At 42.9% G+C, this 21,045-nt stretch overlaps 1 protein-coding gene across 44 annotated transcripts in view; it reads right to left on the reverse strand.

Moving 5' to 3' along the window:
• Positions 1-21,045, reverse strand: part of KALRN (kalirin RhoGEF kinase) — a 659,576-nt gene that overhangs the window by 387,041 nt on the left and 251,490 nt on the right. For all 44 annotated transcript variants that reach the window (XM_078351912.1, XM_078351911.1, XM_078351910.1 and 41 more), the window contains 3 exons: positions 20,036-20,227; positions 15,917-16,048; positions 11,637-11,867 (listed from right to left, as the gene is read on the reverse strand). In XM_078351912.1, the coding sequence (XP_078208038.1) occupies positions 11,637-11,867; positions 15,917-16,048; positions 20,036-20,227 (555 nt within the window). The remainder of the gene's footprint in view (positions 1-11,636; positions 11,868-15,916; positions 16,049-20,035; positions 20,228-21,045) is intronic.

Below are 21,045 nucleotides of genomic sequence, written 5' to 3' on the forward strand. Positions count from 1 at the left end.
AAGCTCTGACTTTACCACTATGCAATCTATGTATATAACAAAATTATACTTGGACCCCGTACATTTATACAAAAATAAATAAATAAAGGCATACCCTCAGACTTAAGTGAAATTAACCCATGCATTCTTGAAATGGCTTTTCACCGGGGTAAAATTTTTGACCAGTCCCTTACCATGACATACAAAGTCCCACATGCCTGGCCCTACCCCCTCTTAACCCTACCTCAAATGAATTCCTGCCTCACCCCACAGCACCCTAAAAGCTGCTTCTCATCTCCTAAGCTTTGCTGTATTTCTCCCTTCACTTTCCATATCCTTTCCTTTCGTGTATCTACTTCCCAGGCTATCTCCTACTTATCCTTTAAACTCTGCCACAAAATCATTGGCTATGGAAAGCCTCAACTCCTTAATAACCCATCTGGGCTGGAGTGGGTGTTTCTCTTCTTTGATTCTGTTCAAACCACAATTATTGCCCACAGGCCTGTCTCTCACACTAGACTCCAACCTCTTTGTACTCCCAGGATGCAGTGTGATACTCAACACAGAGTGGTTGCTTAGTACATGTTTAACAGAACTGAACTCAAACTGACCTCTCTAACACAGAACTTTGGAGTGAAAGACCCCTGCTCTGCACTCTCACTGTAACTCTATCTCAGTCTGCACTCAAAGTTCTCTCTCTGTGCATCTCCACCCTCTCCACTGCCCCACTTGGCAGGTAGTTAGTTCCTAGAGGAAGGTAAAGAGCATGGGTTTTTCACCACTTGTATCCTACCCTTCCTTCTCCTCTACCACACAGCATCCTTGCCTGCATCTTGCACTCTAAAGATACACAATAACTGTTCATAGCCATGAATTGCCAAGTGCATATGTGGCTGAGGTCCCTGCCCTGCTTATCTTGAGAGGAATTTTGCCAACTCATTCAGGAATGCCATCATTAGGGATAACAGTACAGGTGAGCCCAGGCTCCTTGCCACTACAGCAGGTAGGCGGTCTTTTTTTTTTTTTAATTGCCATTTTAGGTTTTGGGGTACATGTGAAGAACACAAAAGAAGGCAGGCAGTCTTAAAACAACTTGTAAGGATCTTCCTTTCTCCGTCTTGACTTTTCAACCAGAAAGTAGTCCTTTCTCAGAACAGTCTTTTCCAAAAGAGACGTTCACATCCTGAACTAGATTTGAAAGCTAACCTAACAGCCATTATGCATAATTCCCTAATCACCCCCTTTCTTCCTCATCTAATTGTGTTTATTCCAACCAGCATTCAATCAAGATGCAATGCCTTTCAGCACAGGAGACAGTCTAACTGCCAAGGAGAGGAAATTTTTTTTTTTTTATATGAAGTCTTGCTCTGTTGCCCAAGCTGGAATACAGTGGCGTGATCTTGGCTTAGCAAAGCCTCCACCTCCTGGGTTCAAGCAATTATCCTGCCTCAGCCTCCTGAGTAGCTGGGATTACAGGCACACACAACCACACCTCGCTAATTTTTTGTATTTTTAGTAGAGATGGGGTTTTACCATGTTGGCCAGGCTGGTCTCGAACTCCTGACCTCAGGTGATCCACCTGCCTCGACCTCCCAAAGTGCTAGGATTACAGGTGTGAGCCACCACACCTGGCTGGAAAATGTCCTTTTGAAGAGAACTATTAACAAACAATCTCTGTATAGTAGCCATGAAGGCATCTGAGCTCATGGAAAACCACTCAGGTCTTAAGGACTTTGTAGGTACCATTCCATGAGCCAGAACCTCTTCTTTTTTTGGAGACAGTCTCACTCTGTCACGCAGGCTAGAGTACAATGGCACAATCTTGGCTCACTACAGCCTCCACCCCCTGGGTTCAAGCAATTCTCATCCCTGAGACTCCTGAATAGCTGGGATTATAGGCACACACCACCACACCTGGCTAATTTTTTTGTATTTTGGTAGAGACAGGGTTTTACCATGTTGGCCAGACTGATCTTGAACTCTGAGATCATGTAATCCACTTACCTTGGCCTACCAAAGTGCCAGTATTACAGGCGTGAGCCACAGTGCCCAGTCCCAGAACCTCTTATTAAACAGGCCCCACTGCTCATTCATTCAGCTCTCTACTAACACCAGCCATCGCCATCACCAGCTATCGCCATATGACACATGGCATACTTGCTTGGTTTGGGAGTTGTTTTATTTTCACCCTCTGACTGTAAGCTCTATGTGAACAGGGGTTTCATTTGATTTGCTGCTGTGTTCTTCTCAGAGTATTTGCTGAATAAATGGGTAAGTGAATAACAAATATAATTTGAAAACTTCCTGTGCGAAAAGGACAAAAATCATGAAAAGAAATGGAGACTTTTGCAAACATATGTGGACTCAGAATTCCAAGTCTCTGATCTCTCACCTGGCTCTCTCTGATAAATCATCTTATTTGAAATATGTTACTCAGCTTGTGTCAAAATTTGATCCATGGAGTAAAACAGCAAGATGCTTGATATTTTAAGTAAACTGAAGAATTCCTCCGTCTTAATTCCTCCCTCTCAGCCCCTAGCTTCCTGCCCACTTAGAAAGCCATTTTTCTGAGGTAAATGAAGGAGCATTTATAAGCCATCAGGCATCTGCAAGACATTTTAATCTGTTAAAGGTTCAGGTACACACAGTGCGAAGAGCACTCTGGAGAGTCTACCTCATGATTCTTTCTGTCTCCTCACACAGCACACTAAGAACTAGTCTGAAGGGGAGCAGCTCCTATGCTGCCTGGACTACCCAGCTCCCCACTGGTTACAACTGGAGAGCATGCAGGTACCACTTGAAATGCCCAGTTACTAGCAACTCATTTTCCGTCCCCTCTTTGGAACAAGTATGATCAAAATAAATGTCTTGCTATGGCAGGAGAAGCCATTAGCTTTCTGAGAGGGCTCAGTGGAAACTCATTAGCAGATGTACAGACTACTTCCTCTGAGAGCTGCAATCCTGTCTCCTGGCAGACTCGATGTTGGGTAGAAGCCAGCTGAGGGTCCAGAGACCCAAAATCTCAGCTGCCCCCAACCTGGGCGCCTCCAGCCCCAGCCTGACTGCACCCATCGCCTCCCAGGAGAGTGGAGGCTGGATCCTCCCGCCTCCATTAGAGAATCTCCTCTGCCTGGTGCCTTGCTGCCTGTTTCTGGAGGTGCTGTACTTTTTAACACTAAGGCCTCAAACTCTTGTCAGCAGTTTTGAACTTTAGAATGCTTACTAATCACCTGGGGTTCTTTTTATAGTATGGACTCCACTTCATTCCCAAATTCTGAATCAAGAAAAATAGAACAGGGCCTGATGATCTGTGTTTAAAGAGTCCTCCACTCTGCCCAGATGATTTTAATGCAGGGGTCCAAGGACGACACTTTGAAAAATATACTTATATATTCACATGTGATGCCTCCCTCATTTTCTATAACAAATGGGAAATAACTTTTAGCCATTTTTTTTTCCCGAAAAAAGCTCTCAAATCTACACTTGCCCCATTACCCTTGTTCATGCTCTCTGGCCACACACCATGCCTATGGCTTCCAGTCTCCTCCCACCCCAGCTCAGCCCCAAACTGGCACTAGATTTCCTCAGACCTTTACTCTGATTACATGAATCCTTCAACAGCATCACATAAGTAATCATGTATGAGTTCTTTATCCTTTAGCCTAGTATTCAAGGCACCAGAATTAGCATGTAGAGATCAAGGACATGCTCAGGATAGGGACTGTCAGAAAAAAGATACCCTGGATGGTCACTGTCTTATTACTTGTTAATGTAACAATAAAACAGGAATTGAGGACATTGAACATGTTAAAAATTGCTGTGGATCAATAAAGCCCTGAGGTTCAGTATCTCCTGGCAAGAGACTTCTCACTGCCTCCCCAGGCCCCATCAGCCTCCCAGCCCTGCCAGATGAGGTGCCCAGGTCCTTCTTTGGAAGGTGCTCACCACTGAAGAACCACTCTTCAGTCAGGACAGAGGTTGCATTCACAAAATCAAAGTAAATACCAAAGTAAACATCAAGAGAGAAGCCCATGGTGGGAAAAGGAAGAGAGGTAAAAAGGAAAGTAGGGCAGAGAACAGAGTGGCTGGGGTATAAAGGAAATGGGGAACCAGGAAGAAAAGGCACTAGAAGCCCATGAGGTTCCAGTCAGGAAGGGTGTGAACATGCCAGAGGCAAAGCCTCTAGCTCATCCCTGAGCCCTGCAGAGACTAGAGAACACATGGGGAGGACTGGAACCCATAGTCTTCGGTACTAGCCTCCTACCACAGGGAAAGGGATGGAGTGCTTCCTCTAAGATCAGGGACACTAAAAAGGCATATGGGAATGTTTCCCTCCCTCTCTTCATTTCAATCGGAAAGCAACCCTGACAAGCAGGAGCCTCCCTCTCGATCAGTACCAGCTCAGCGGAGTCTCAACCTTGTGTTCCTTCTGGGCATTCATGCTTCCCAGAGATTCGCCTAATACCTACTTGAAAAATATCTGAATGATTAGATTATCACCATCAAAAAAACTTATCTGAGAACTTTAAAATTGCTAATTATGGCCATGGGCAGATGGATATTATTCAAGATATATACCCTGCAAAGAATAGCATCAGTAACACTAAGTTAACATAATTATAACTGTGAAAAATAAATGAGAATGTAGTGCCTCTTTTGGGGAAATCTGTGTTAGTGATAAATAGCTAGAGAAAGTATATGAAAAAGGTTTTTGGGTATGATAAGGACTACCTTTTTGAATCTAACTGGACAGGTAGTTTGAGATCAATCTCAGCTGTCAGCAGCTACATGATGTTAAGCAAGTCTCATCCTGTGGGACCAAGTAATTTATCAGGATATTTGGACCAGAGATACTCTGGCACTAAATTATAAATCTCTCAAGGGCATGATCTGTGTCTCTATTCCCATCACCCAGCATAGGGCATATGGTATAGTAGAGAGGCTAAGAGGATGGAGTTTGATATTAGGTGAACTTGGAATTGAATCCCTGATCTGCCACTAGCTGTGTGACCTTAGGCAAGTTTACTTAACCTTTCTAAGCCTTAATTTCCTCATCAGAAAGACAGGAACAAAACTCTCATCTGCCTCACAATGATGGAACATTAAACAAAAGGCAAGTGAAGAGATTAGATATTCAATCACATTTACTCATAAAGATGATGAATCCTGAGCTTTGAATAATATAACTTCTAAAGACACATTTAATTGTAGTAACAAAATCTCAGGGTTGGAATCCAATCATCCCTCCGATATTTGAATCCTCTTCTCAATGTACCCATCAAGTAATCTGTTGCACATATGGTTCCCCCATGAGTGCATTTCTTGATCCAACAAGGTGCAGAATATGCCCTGACCCTTTCCTTTTTAGATGTTTTAATCCTTCTTTCTTATAGGAAGGGGTAGTTTCTAGATCTGACATCATTCTGGTTACCTTTTTTTTTTAATAACTAATCATTTTGAGAGCAACCTGAAGTGCTCATATTCTATGATGCAAAACTGTCAACTGGATTACAAAAAGACCAAACTGGTTTAGTATAATTAAGAGATTATAATCATTGGAGCTAGTAAAAGATTGACTATTTGGAATTTTTAGAAAATTACAGTCAAATCCCTTTCAGATAGTCTTTGGCAAACTAGAGCTGACATAGTAAAAGCTGTAATTTTCCACCTGAGGGTTCAGAGAAACTGAAGGAAGCAAGTAAAATCTATTTATAGTACAGGAACAATGGACTTTAAATGAATATTAATTTTCATTAATTCAGAATGGAAGTCACCAAGGCAGATATATTCGGACATCACTGCTCTTCCCTAGTTCACCTGACCAGACTGCTTAAAAACAAGACATAGGAGCCTCAAATGTGTCACTGACCTATTCACTCCAACAAGACCACTCGCTACCCCTTCAGCCTCACCTCCCATTATCGCTGCCAGGAGTAGGTGTCCGGTTTGATTTCTTCATCCTTGTGCCCTGCCTATAACTTAGTTCTCTGCTTTCTGGTCTTTCCCAAGAACATCACCCCCATCTCCCTGACCCATGCTCAAAGGACTGGTACAAAGCCCACCCCAACTGGAAGGAACTCTCTCTGCCCTGAATCCAATAAGCTCACTGTTGTTTTTTTGGCTCTGAACACAGATAGCTGTGTGCCATTAATATATCCTAGGGTGTATGTGTCTACTCTCAAAGGCAGAGACCATAAACTTCTAGCACAAAGCTGTACATACAGAAGGTGTGCCAAAACACTTTACCGACGTGTTCTTTTTTTAATTCTTTTTTACTTTTTTGAGATGGAGTCTCATTCTGTCACCCAGGATGGAGTGTAGTGGCACAATCTTAGCTCACTGCAACCTCCGCCTCCCAGGTTCAAGCAATTCTCCAGCCTCAGCCTCCTGAGTTGTTGGGACTACAGGTGTGTGCCACCATGTCTAGATAATTTTTGTATTTTTAGTAGAGATGGGCTTTCACCATGTTTGGCCAGGCACGTCTTGAACTCCTGACCTCAAGTGATCTGCCCGCCTCAGCCTCCCAAAGTGCTGGGATTATAGGCGTGACACACTGTGACCGGCCTCTGTCAACTGGCATATTTTTTATTTGTTACAGGAAAACTAGAATTATTTTATAATTTAAAAATAGAGGTTGGGGCTGGGCACGGTGGCTCACACCTATAATCCCAGCACTTTGGGAGGCCGAGGCGGGTGGATCACGAGGTCAAGAATTCGAGACCATCCTGGTCAACGTGGTGAAACCCCGTCTCTACTAAAAATACAAAAATTAGCTGGGCATGGTGGCGCATACCTGTAGTCCCAGCTACTTGGGAGGCTGAGGCAGGAGAATTGCTTGAACCCAGGAGGCAGAGGCTGCAGTGAGCTGAGATTGCGCCATTGCACTCCAGCCTGGATAACAAGAGTGAAACTCTGTCTCAGAAAAAAAAAAAAAAAATAGAGGTTGTGGGTGGGAGGGTTAAAGTCAAACTAAAAGACAAAAATATGGAATTATATGATTTAAACAATCAATGGAGATTATTCCTATGTTTGTGTTTTATTTGCAAATCCTACCTACTATCTAGCAAAGAGTGTTGTCCCTTGGATTTGCTGTCAGATAGACTCATTCTTGAGAAAAATACAGAGTGATGAAGAAGGGGAGGCAGTCCAAGGTGGCCTGCCTGCAGGGGATGCTCTGAAAACAGTTGCTCTAGCTAAGGAAAGATAGAATGAAATTCACATCTCCCAGAAAGAGCAAGAATCTAGTGACTCCTTGTTCTTTCCTCCACAATTCAGGTCTATCTGGGCCTAGAAGTAGTCCTTTTACATACATGGGAAGATAGAGGAGTTAGGGGAGAATGAAAAACAGATGGTGCATTGGGATTCCTTGCATCCAATACAGGAGCACCCAGATTCATAAAGCAAGTTCTTAGAGACCTACAAAGAGACTTAGATTCCCACACAATGATAGCAGGAGATTTTAATACCCCACTGTCAATATTAGACAGATCAATGAGACAGAAAATTAACAAGGATATTCAGGACTCGAACTCAGCTCTGGACCAAGCAGACCCAGTAGACATCTACAGAACTCTCCACCATAAATCAACAGAATATACATTCTTCTCAGCATCACATCACACTTATTCTACAATTGACCACTTAATTGGAGGTAAAACACTCCTCAGCAAATGTACAAGAACAGAAATCATGACAAACAGTCTCTCAGACCACAATTCAACCAAATTAGAACTCAGGATTAAGAAACTCACTCAGAAACCCCACAACTACATTGAAACTGAGCAACGTGCTCCTGAGTGACTACTGGGTAAATAACAGAATTAAGGCAGAAATAAATAAGTTCTTTGAAACTAATGAGAACAAAGACACAATGTACCAGAATCTCTGGGACACAGCCAAAGCAGTGTTTAGAGGGAAATTTATTGCACTAAATGCCCACGGGAGAAAGTGGAAAGATCTAAAATTAACACTCTAACATCACAATTAAAAGAACTAGAGAAGCAAGAGCAAACAAATTCAAAACTGGCAGAAGACAAGAAATAACTAAGATCAGAGTAGAACTGAAGGGGATAGAGACACAAAAATCCTTCAAAAAAAATCAATGAATCCAGGAGCTGGTTTTTTGAAAAGATTAACAAAATAGATAGAACTCTAGCTAGACTAATAAAGAAGAAAAGAGAGAAGACACAATAGACACAATGAAAAAGGATAAAGGGGATATCACCACTGATCTCACAGAAATATAAACTACCATCAGAGAATACCATAAATACCTCTAATGCAAGTAAACTAGAAAATCTAGAAGAAATGGATAAATTCCTGGATGCATACACCTAAACCAGGAAGAAGTCAAATCCCTGAATAGACCAATAACAAGTTCTAAAATTAAGATAATAATTAATAGCCTACCAACCAAAAAAAGCCCAGGACCAGATGGATTCACAGTCAAATTCTATCAGAGGTACAAAGAGGAGCTGGTACCATTCCTTCTGAAACTACTCCAAACAATGGAAAAAGAGGGACTCCTCCCTAACTCATTTTATGAGGCCAGCAGCATCCTGAAACCAAAACCTAGCAGAGACACAACTGAAGAAGAAAATTTCAGGCCAATATCACTAATGAACATCAATGCGAAAATCCTCGATAAAACACTGGCCAACAAAATCCAGGAGGACATCAGAAAACTTATCTACCATGATTAAGTCGGCTTCATCCTTGGGATGCAAGGCTGGTTCAGCATATGCAAATCAATAAACTTAATGTATAACATAAACAAAACCAATGACAAAAACCACATGATTACCTCAACAGATGCAGAAAAGGCCTTTGATAAAATTCAACACCCATTCATGCTAAAAACTCTTAATAAACTAGGTATTGATGGGACCTATCTCAAAATAATAAGAGCTATTTATGACAAACCCACAGCTAATATCATACTGAATGGGCAAAATCTGGAAGCATTCCGTTTGAAAACCGGCACAAGACAAGGATGCCCTCCCTCACCACTCCTATTCAACACAGTATTGGAAGTTCTGGCCAGGGCAATCAGGCAAGAGAAAGAAATAAAAGGTATTTAAATAGGAAGAGAGGAAGTCAAATAGTCTCTGTTTGCAGATGACATGATTGTATATTTAGAAAACCCCATTGTCTCAGCCCAAAATCTCTTTAAGTTGATAAGCAACTTCAGCAAGTCTCAGGATACAAAATCAATGTACAAAAATAAGAAGCATTCCTATAAACCAATAATAGACAGCCAAATCATGAGTGAACTCCCATTCACAATTGCTACAAAGAGAATAAAATACCTAGAAATACAACTTACAAGGGACATGAAGGACCTCTTCTAGGAGAACTATAAACCACTGCTCAAGGAAATAAGAGAGGACACATACAAATGGAAAAACATTCCATGCTCATGGATTTACAAACAAGAAAGTAATGAACTGATAGGGTCTTCATTTCAGAAAGGCTCTCATTTTTAAAAGCATGATGTAGAACAGCCACAGGTGTGGTTTTATACTTTTTCTTAGCTTTAGTTCAGATGTCGTGGTGGCCACAGAAAAGTCAGATCACAGCAGTTCCCTGATGGTTGAAGTCTGGAATGCACCCTCCGCTTGGGAAGGCCTTTCACCTACCCTCCTGGCAGCCCCTCTGCAGCTCTCCAGAGCCCATTCTAGGACAACAGCTGTAAAATCAGCACAAGGGTAAAGAGGACACCATGGATACAGCACAATTCATGGTCCAGATCATCTCTGAGAGTCATGGAGAATTCACTGAAATAGCAACGCCTCTCCTTTGTGCCTTCAGAGGCTGGCACCTCACTCTGTCTCAATCACAGACTGCCTCCTGTGGTCTCCTGTGCTCAGGAATGATGTATTCATCAGGATAGCTCCAGATGGCAGGAGCAGGCAACTGATTCATTTACCTCTCCACTCCCAGCAAGCCCCACGAGGGCTTCAGAACTGCAGCCAGCACGCCAGTAGTGCCCATTTCTCCTGGGATCGAGGTATTTCCTCTGATGACTCAATTGATGCTCCAGTCAGAAGAGGACTCTGCAAAGGAGTTATGGCAGCCCAAGAAGTGGGGACATACCGGAAGGCCCATCTGCTCCTGGGACTGATTGCACAGTGACTATCCTCCTATTCACAGGCTGTCACAGTCAGTGAGATAAGAATGCCAACTCTCTCCACTCTGCCTGACTACTTCAGGCAGCCAGCACCAGAGGCTCCTCTAATGACAGCTGTGAAAGGAACCAATACTCCAAAGACATGTACAGTTGCTCTCAATTTTCCATGTGTATTTCACTACACTGGAAATATACAGTGGATTATGTTTTATTATATAATACAGTAAATATATTAGATTATACTTGGATTATACCTGGTTGATACCACAAAAGAATGAAAGAAGAGTGAATTATTATTTTATATGTACAATCTTGGAGTTGCATGGTAGCCACAGAAAAGTCAAGCAAGTGTTTGAACACAAGTGCGTCCACCCCAGCAGCTCCTCTGCAGCTCTGCAGAGCCCATCCTAGGACAACTAAGCCCATCCTTAGTTCTCCCATGGTGAACTAAGAGGGAGATGACAGTGAGCCTCGATCTCAGTACCCATCTCCCAACCAGCTCCCCCAACCCAGTGTATGAGTCCTCCAGCAAAGGTCCCAGGGTCCCCCAGAAGACAGAAACAGAGAAAGTACAAGGAGGAAAGAATGAGTAATTTCATCTGAAAGGGCATTTATAGTAAGACTCTCCTTTTGTGGTCAGAAACAAACCATATCTTTATTATTAGTGGTAAAGGAAAAAGCCAATACTAATGTCGTAATACAAAAAAAATTACATAAAGTCAGAAATAACCTGTAATCATGAAACATACACTGAACAACAGCCTATGTTTTAAATCTGATTTTCCTGGTCCAATCTTGTCAAGGAATCCTCTGAAGGTCCCTGTACCCCACTCCACTCCCACTCTGGCAGGCCACCTGCATTCCAGATGGACCATATGTGGGGTCTAAGCCTGACAGTGCTCGGATAGCCCTGTACCCCTGGGCTGTCTATCAATCATCGCCTGAGTGTGGATCAAGCTCACCAAAAGAAAAATGTGCCATATTGGCCCTAACCCTAACCCTCACCTATACTGACACTTTGGGAGGCCAAAGAGGGCAGGCCACATGAGGTCAGGAGCTCGAGACCAGCCTGGCCAACATGGTAAAACCTCGTCTTCACAAAAATACAAAAATTAGCTAGTGTGGTGGCACATACCTATTATCCCAGCTACTTGGGAGGCTGAGGCACAAGAATTGTTTGATCCCAGAAAGTGGAGGTTGCAGTGAGCCAAGATCATACCATTGCACTCCAGCCTGGGCAACAGAGCGAGACTCTGTCTCCAAAAAACAAAACAAAACAAAAGAAAAATGTGCCATATGACTATAAGGAATTGCAGTTCCTGAGACTGAATCTCCCTTTCCAACACTACATGGTGAGAAGGCAAGTCTATAAAGTCACTTAGGCAAGAAACATGTAATTCACAGGTCCAGTTTTTGTTTTGTGTTTTGGTGGGGTTCTATGGAGCAGTTGAGAGCTGAATTCCATTTTTCCCTCTATAAATCTGGGTTCTAGAATGGATGATAGGCACTGGGACTCTGAACCTGTTACCTGCTGTACATCCTGCTGGAAGACACAGAGCTGCAGCCGCTGGTGGAGTCGCACCTTGCGGTGCTGCCAGATGCTCTCCAGTCGTCGCTGGTGGTGTAACACCTCATGCACCACGTCCAGCACCTGGTGCACTGCTTTGGAGTAGTTGGCTGTGGCTGTGAGGGATTCGGAGTTCCCAGGGCTCAGGGGCCGCTGCAGCACATCTAGCAGAGCTTTGCCATCCTGGCTGACCTGCAGGAAAGAGAGAAGTTTGGATCAAGGGAAAAGAGTGACAGGCAGGGCACAGAGAGAAACAGGAAGAGTCTGCCTGAGGGTCCTTGACTAGGCCTTCTGAGAATCTCAGGCCTCCCACACCCAGACAACTAACCAGCCAGAGTTTCCATAGGGCCCAGCCTCCAGCCTGGTGGAGGGCAGAGCAGCTGGAATCCTGGGATAGGGGAGTTGCTGGAGTGCTGGACAGTTGTCTGTGAGACTCTCTCCCTTCCTGAATTTCAGCTCTGTGAGGGCAGGGACCCTGCCTGCTTGCTGCTCTCCCCCCAGTGCGCAAAACAGTGTCTGGCACACAGTACGCACTGACTCACACCAGGTGAGATAGTATAACTTCATTTCAGAAATGAAGTCAATATAAGTTGCCACCATAACCCTCTCCTGCTCTTTCTTTCCCAATTTCCTCTATCTGGCTCCAAACTTCTAGATGTGTGACAAGAGGCAAGTTATTTAACCCCCTTGGTCCTCAGTTTCCATGTCTGTAAAAGAGGGATAATTATGTACGTACTTCATAAAGTCATGGTGAGGATTAAATGAGTTAACACACATGGAGTCTTTAGAATAGGGCCTGGCATGTGATACTGCCTACCAATTTTATCTTCATCATCATCACCATTGATATGGTTTGTCTGTACCCCCACCAAAGTCTCATCTTGAATTGTAGTTCCCATAATCTCCACATGTTGTGGGAGAAAGCTAGTGGGAGGTAATTGAATCCTGGGGGCTTTTTCCCATGCTGTTCTCATGTTAGTGAATAAGTCTCATGCGATCTGATGGTTTTATAAAAGGGCAATTCCCCTGCGCACACTCTTTTGACTACCATCAAATAAGACATGACTTTGCTCCTCCTTCACCCTGCCATGACTGTGAGGCCTCCTTGGCCATGTGAAACTGTTGGTCCATCAAACTTCTTTTTTTTTCTTTTTTTTATAAATCACCCAGTCTCACATATGTCTTTATTAGTGGCATGAGAACAGACTAATAAAACCATCATCACCATCATCTCTCTCCCATTTTCTTTATTTTGTCTATATTCTTTTGAAATATTTTGGTCTTACTCTATACCCCTTCTTTCTCCTGAAAAAAACAGTAAAATCCCCATTTTTCTAGAACATGCAGAGAAAGCCTGGGACACTTAGACTGTGGACACACCATCCACATTCCTAGGTTGACTCGCCCTCAGTCTGAGAAAAGTGAGATGAGACTCTCTGCCATTCTTCTCATTGGAGTCCTGGCACAATCACAGGCATCAATAATTCTGGAAGGTGGCATCATACAATCAACACCCGTGGCCCTTCTGTGCTTGGCAGGGTACCCAACAGAACATGTATCTTTTTAATTTAAAACAGGGATAACTGGGAATTGATAAAAATTTTGAGTCTCCAAATTCGGTTACCAATTAAGTCAAAGTCGGTGTGGAGTCTTCCCCAAAAGAAGGCCTTTGAAGAAGAAAATGGTCTTTTATCCCACCAGCAAGGTAAGGAATGAGATGTGCTTCTATCGCCACACCTCTGACGATGAAGCTGTTTGCCAGGTTTGCATCTTCCCCTCACGCCTCCTTTGGCCCCTGATGATAGCATAGCTAGGGGTCAAGGATTACAGAAGCAACTGTTACTCCTGCCCATGGGGTCACAGAAATGCTTTCAAGGCTGGGTGGGTAAAGGGGTGCTGGGATAGAAAGCAACAGAGGCCAGGAGAGTAAACCACTACTACCCACCCAATCCCCCTATCCCCATCTCCCATAATTGACTGCCAGGGGAGTAGGGTAGCGGAAGTGACTTATAAACAATGCAGAGGTGATGCCCACCAGAGTCATGAATAAGACAAACATCCTTGTCTTTGGCTAAACCCAGGAGAGCTCTCTTCCTGAAATTCTGAGCAAATGCTGCCTTTTGACACTATCCAGGGCAGGGTGGTTAGAGATGGAGACCCAAATCCTAGAAATCCACCCTGATTGAGCTCCAATCCTCTGCCTCAGTCTCCATATCTGTAGGAAGCAGGGACAGCTCACTGGCCTCTGAGGCGGGCTTGGAGGGAGGGTTTAAGTCTCACAATGCTAGGGCCTGATAATTAATTGAGAGAAATATTATATCTATATGTATAATTATACCCACACCTCACATATGTGAAAGTATAATATTAATCTTATTTGTACTCTCTGTATTTGTATTTTGCAAGGAGTAAATTTAAAGATTCTTGACACATGGGCAGAGGTACAATTCTAAGTGATAAAGCATTGGGCCATATGGATCACAGCTGATGAAATCAGATTTGGCTCATAAGTCCTCCGTTGTGCTTTCTACAATGACAGAAGACATTACCATTTTTTGGTACTTATTGCTGTCAGACACTGGGCCAAGTGCATTACATACATCACCTTCATTTTCATTGTTTTAATTTTTTGTTGGGTACGATGTTTTTATTTATTTAAATAGTTTTGGGGAACAGGTGGTGTTTGGTTAGATGGATATGTTCTTTAGTAGTGATTTCTTAGATTTTGATAGACCCATCATCCAAACAGTGTGCACTATACCTAATGTGTTCCCCCTACCTTCCCAAAGTCCACTAGATCATGCTTATGTCTTTGTGTCCTCACAGCTTAGTTCCCACTTATAAGTGAGAATATGCCATACTTGGTTTTCCATTCCTAAGTTACTTCATTTAGAATAATGGTCTCCAACTCCATCCAGGTTGCTGTGAATGCCATTATTTTGTTCCTTTTTATGGCTGAGTAGTATTCCATGGTGTATGTATACATTTTCTTTCTCCAGTTGTTGGTTGATGGGCTTTTAGGCTGGTTCCATATTTTTGCAATTGTGAATTGTCATGTATTACCTTTATAACCTCAACACTAGCCTATGAGGCAGGTGTTACCACTTTCATTTCACAGATGAAACGAGGTTCAAAGTGGTTAAGTAACTTGCCTGAGGTCACACAGCTAGTAAACAGGACAGCCAGGATTCAAACTCAGTTTGACTATGACAAGAACCCTTACTCTTACCTAGAAGCCATTGGTTCTTAGACTTCAATGTGCATCATACTCACCAAGGGTAATAGTTTTTAAAATGCAGGTTCCTAATCTCACTTCTCAACATTCTGATTCAGTCTGGGGCGAGACCCAGGAATCTGTATCAGGTGAGTCTGATGCAGGTAGTCCAGGAAGCCATTTTAACACTCTTCTAACTAATCCTGCCCCAGAGGAAACACATGGCTGGATGTGAATTCACTTCTTCTCCTCATCCAGCTTCCCTAATCAGCCTATCTCCCTCCATCTCTCAGTCCCCTCTCTCAGAATTCATGCCAGTTAACAAACCTACTAACTTGTGTATATCTACACAGATATACATACATAGCTGTTTCCTTTTACTTTGAGAGGACTGTTAAGAGGTTCCCCCACCCCCTTTCTTAACTTTGCAGTAATCCCCCTGCCTTTGATTTTGTCAATGGAAGAGTAATTGTCCTTCATATCCATGGTAGCTTCTTGCTCCTGCAAACACTTATCTCCACCCTATGTGATTTCCTCTGGATCTTCCAGTATTAAAATTAATATTTTTTAACGAGCTGTTTCATAAAAAGGTGGCAGGGCTAGTGCGAACATGTCCATTCACCAACCAGAAAGCAAATTCCAGATAAGCACAGCTTCATTTCCTTTTATTCCTCCCCCAAGAGGAGAAAGTCCAATCTTCACACACAGGATGAGGCAAGTGTATATATATGTATATATGTATATATGAAGGGAGGGAGGGATGGAGGGAGGAAGAGAGGGAGGGAGAGAATGAAGGTGAGTGCAACAAGGTGGTGCCTAATAATGGCCCCAATTTTTTTCTGTTTCCTGGCTGGAGACACCATAGTTCACAGATCAAGGTTCTTATAGATGTCACCAAAAAAAGAAAAACAGCCTCTCTTCTTCTTAGTCCCACCCAGGCTATTTCACAGTGTGCAGGTCAGTGCCCTCATCACCCACCCACATGCAGACATATGCAAGACCCATGGCTGCCCTGCTCCATTCTCACCTCTGTGTAGGCTTGGGTCACCTGCTCATACAAGGTCTGGTGGTGGTGGATTGCCAGCTCCAGGTCCTGCATCTCAGATGGCAGACCACCTTCACTGCACATCTTGCACCAGGCGTCCACTCCAGACAGGAACTGGAAGGAGATGTCGGGTGGGTCAGTGGGGGAGCACTGAGGGTGGGAGTTGGGTGGATTATGGAGAGAGGGTCAGATAACTTGGGAAGAAACATCAAGATGTCTGAAAGCCTTCGGAGAACACTGCAGAGGGTAGAGTTTTCTAATTCTACAAACACTAACCTGTAGTAAGAAATCAGACCCAGGCACCCATTTAGGAAGTATAGTCTCCACAAAAATGACTATTATGAGGCTGGGCATGGTGGCTTATGCCTGTAATCCCAGCACTTTGGGAGGCCAAGGCAAGTGGATCACGAGGTCAAGAGATCGAGACCATCCTGGCCAACATGGTGAAACCCTGTCTCTGCTAAAAATACAAAAATGTGCCAGGTGTAGTGGCACATGCCTGTGGTACCAGCTACTCAGGAGGCTGAGGCGGAAGAATCGTTTGAACCCAGGAGGCGGAGGTTGCAGTGAACTGAGACTGCGCCACCGCACTCCAGCCTGGTGACAGAGCAAGACTCCGTCTCAAAAAAAAAAAAACTACTATGAAACTGTAGGAGGCAGGTGAGTCGTCAGATGTTTAATAGGTTGTGGCTACACACAAACTGTAATGTCCAGGTATGGAAACAGCTCACCCCATTCCACGAATACATTACGCTTCCTGTCCCATGCATACTCACAGGTATACGTGAAGGGCTGTGTGTAACGTAAGATGTTCCACACCTGTGCTTTACAGTGTGTACATCCAGTTGTGAAGACAAGCAAAAAAGACCTCACACAAGACCATCAGGAACTCCAGGGAACTTGCAGAGACCATTCCCACAGGTGATGGAGACTGTCCTCAACAGGACTCCCACTATTGGGTCAGTCCCCTGAGGGGTGGAAGCAAGAGAGGCAGCCTAGGGGGAAAGACTGTGCTACACCTACTGCATCCATGGATATGTAGACATAGATCTTGACAGACATCAAATTATTTAAAAATTAAAATTAACAACTATGGAAGACTATGGGTCTTCATGCACAAAGGGTGAGCTAACTGAAATCACTCAGATTTATAGGGTGGAAAAATGCACCTTTAAAATGCAAATGATTCACCCAACAGTCTGGAATTGTTCTGTCTATGATTCCCCTCGCCTGGGTGCACAGCTCCATTTAAATTAATTGCCTAAATATCTTTTTATCCCATTGCCAAGAACAGCCCATATGAGGACAATAAAGAGCTGCCTAAATAAACACATAAAAAAAAAATAGCCTTGAGACAGTTTTTTTTTTCCCAGTTAAAAAGAAGCATGGTTTATGAGTGTCCCTGAAGGACTAGTAATACCTGTGGAAATCACATTAAAAAATAGATACAAATGAAATTGCTTCTGATCCAAACCAGTCCAAGTCAGGAAATATGACACAAACATGTACTTCTCCTGTTTCCTCAGTTCCGGCACTGCAACTGCTTGCATTCTAGTTTTGTTGTCACTGTCAGCTTTCAGTCCCTGACCTGTTGATTGTTATGGTTGACTTTTCATTCTGTATGTTTTGTAACACATTAGGCCATTTCTTAGCAATTCTGGAGGAGTGCCAGGTGCCATCCAGTATCAGATCAAACAACATGTACATGCTGAAATCTTAGAAGCTTCTTTGCTCCACCAATAAATACTTTACAAATGACCCTGGGAGCAACTTGACATTCTTGTGTCAATCATGAGGGAGCACTCCTTCAAGGCCCTTGGGATTTCTCTGCAATATTCTAACAGGGGTCCTGTAGCATATCCCACAAAATGTTCACCTCAAGGAGATAATGCCAGAGAGACAAAGAAAGAAGCAGTGGGTATTCCTTAACCAATCTGCAAAAACCTAGAACAAAGTATGTAAGTGATAACGTTGAAGAGAGAACAGGAGATTGAACATCAATATTCTCATGAACCAGAGAATGAACCAGTCACTAACAGTCCCTACCACCATCAACCTTAACAACAGCAACAAAAAGATATGGCCAAATTCCTCTCAAAGTATAGGGTTATGCTTGACATAAGTATTATGTCAGTCTTTGGGAAGTTCTCAGGTGGAAACAGACACAAGCGGAGGAAATAAAAAGATACCAGGATAGCATGTGGAGCAAATACCTATAGTAGGAACATCCACTGTTTAGTAAGCACACGAGGCACCTTACATGTTCCATCTCTCATGCTGTATCCTTAGCATAGCCCTGTGCCATTAATGATTAGCTCCACATTGCAGATGAGGAAACAAGCTAAATATGGTGTCATTACTTGCCCAAGAGTCAATGAATGGTAGAGCTGGGATCAGAATCCATGTGTCTTGCCTTAAAGTCTAGACTCTTAATTATGCTGTGTTGCCTTCCATGCTAGACAGGGTAACAGAGGGAGAGATTTAAGGTGTGACCAGGTGTCTGACTCTCCCTGGCCTATGTTACCCAAATGTGATGCAAAGAAAGAAATGTAGAGGTTAAGAACACCGGCTTAGTGTAAAACACACCTGAGTTGAAAGCCTATCTATTCATAGATTGTGTGATGTTAGCAGTGGTGTGTTAGTAAATGTTTAACAACCAGCACATATATGTATGTTATGACTGTATATTACACATACATAGGTAAGTGCATTTACAAATTCTACCGATATAAAGAACGTATATCCCACAACTTACAGAGAATAATAACATATACAATGCTCTGTATTATATATTTAATGTAGCCAGTTGATTCTCACAGGATGCTTTTGACCTATGGTTGCAACTGGCAAATATGTATAGTTCTGACATACATGCTGGTTGATATATTCACTATGTTAAGGAGTGAAACAAAAATGAAAAACACCTGAATACTTATGCCAGAATAATACTTGTTCACCCAGGATGTCAGCAACTTCTTTGCTGAACCAAATAACAGTTTTTTTAATATTGGAAGAATATTTCCTTGATGTTTGTGTGTTATTCACAGTGTAACAGCTATATACAGAGTACATTTTTAAGTTCAGTCTGCATTTTAAAACACTTTCTCCCTCAATTTCTTAAGACTCTGGGTAATAATAAAGCAATAAACCAATTCCTGGTTTGTAGCATCTGATAATTTCTATAATATGAAACTCCTACCATGGTGTGTTTTAAGCTACCAATGTGACATCACCAACATGGAGCTGGGAAGAGGTGATCCATACACAGCACACAATTGTATGGTATTTCCACCACGGAAAAAAATAAATACATAAAAATGACCTCAAGAACATAGGTAATAACAGTATGTGGCAAAATACTCAGGAAATGATGACTTTTGAGTATTTATTAACTTTGCTTTTAACATAACATATTTAATTATAAACCTACATAATTAAGCAATGGCTAAATGTGATAATCAGCTCACAAAATTTCTGAAAATTTAACTGTCTCTCTATAAGCTGGTTCAAGACAGGCTTCAATACATAGTGGGATCTTAGGCAGGTCAATCACTTAATCTCTCTGAGCTTCAGTGTTCCTCTTTGTACGATGGGTCAGCAGTGTCACTGGCCAATGCCTGGCCACTTAGTAAGTACAAGTAATTATTATCTTGATCCATTTTATTATTATTATTATTATATTACTATTATCCCTAGCAAATGCTTCATATAAAATTAGTGTCCCCCTGCTCTCGGCACCTCAATGATCATTTTACATTCGCCCCTTTGATCTGTGTTCAGCGAATGCATACTAAGTGGACAGTCAACATATGCACATATGCACACGCAACCACTACCAAGCAAAATGTAAACAGACTCTGGGTGCCCTCTTATTTGTGTGACAATCAAAGTCACCAAGAGTTACCAGTGTTTCTTTGTGCACACAGGAGTCATGAAAGTGATAGAACACAGGTTACTGTTGCAACAACTCAGCAGGGTCTTCAGTGTCTCAAAAAGACAGGCAGAGCTCTCTATAGAGTATGTGTGCTCCCACCTAGCCTTCCCCTGCTTGTGTGCAACCCTTCCCACCAATAGCAGCTGCTGTGGGTTTTTGGGCCTTACCTGCTCAGCCTTCTGGTGGAACACAGCAGACATGGCGAGGATGGTGCTGCGTTCATCTAGGGCAGCGGCAAAGCTCTTCCACTCCTGGTCTAGCTGGGTGGAGATCTGCTTGATTTGTTGTGTGGCATAATGGCCAGCCTCAGAGAGGCGGGATGCCACAGACATGATGCGGTTGATGTTGACATAGGCATTCTAGAAAGCAAAGGAGAGTGCTCAGTGGGGCAAGCTCAAAAGACATACAATGAGCACTTTTGTGGGGTACATATCTGGGGAAGGGAGCTACCCAAAACAAAAAGTCTGAGTGAGAGAGGCTGGTACAGGCTATATTAGTGTATTTGTTTTGGGCCCAAGGGAAATCTTTTTCTACAATTCAATTTCAGGAGATAGCAGGGACCTTTCATTGTGGGGAACCAGCATAGATTTTGTGCCCAACTGTTAATGCACTTTAAGCAAGTCACTTAACATGGACTACCTTTATGTAAGCCTCACAACCATTATACGAGGTCATTCCCGGGGATAGCATATCACTCCCAAGAGCATTCTTTGGAAGTGATGGTTCAGATAAGGGCACAGCTAACAGAGGCAGACACATCTCTCCTGCTCAGGAGAGGGCTGTACCCAGGGCATTACTGCCACCTACATACAACAGGGCAGAAGTACTCATCGAAGAGGGCAAAGGAGACATGGTAATTCTACATCTTCCTATCACCTAGCAAAGATGTTCCCACCTTCCTCCGACCTTCTTTAGCCCTGCCAAAAGAGCCGAAGCACTGGTCATCAAACAAAGTTTAAATAAAGACGGCATTTGAAGACAATCACTTTTCCAGGCTAATAATAAGGTCGGTGAAGCCCTTTCTTATTCCTGCTTTATTTAGGAGGATTTCCCCACCTGATCCCAAAAGGCATCTGTGGGTACCCTAAAAGGCATCCAGGAGGGGCTCTCTTGGCCCATTGTCTCCTGTCATCTTGTGTTTTATTTACTTGTTTTGTTTACATTCATTTCCATCTTT

The sequence above is a fragment of the Callithrix jacchus genome, chromosome 15 (assembly GCF_049354715.1).
Source record: "Callithrix jacchus isolate 240 chromosome 15, calJac240_pri, whole genome shotgun sequence".
NCBI classification, from domain to species: domain Eukaryota; kingdom Metazoa; phylum Chordata; class Mammalia; order Primates; family Cebidae; genus Callithrix; species Callithrix jacchus.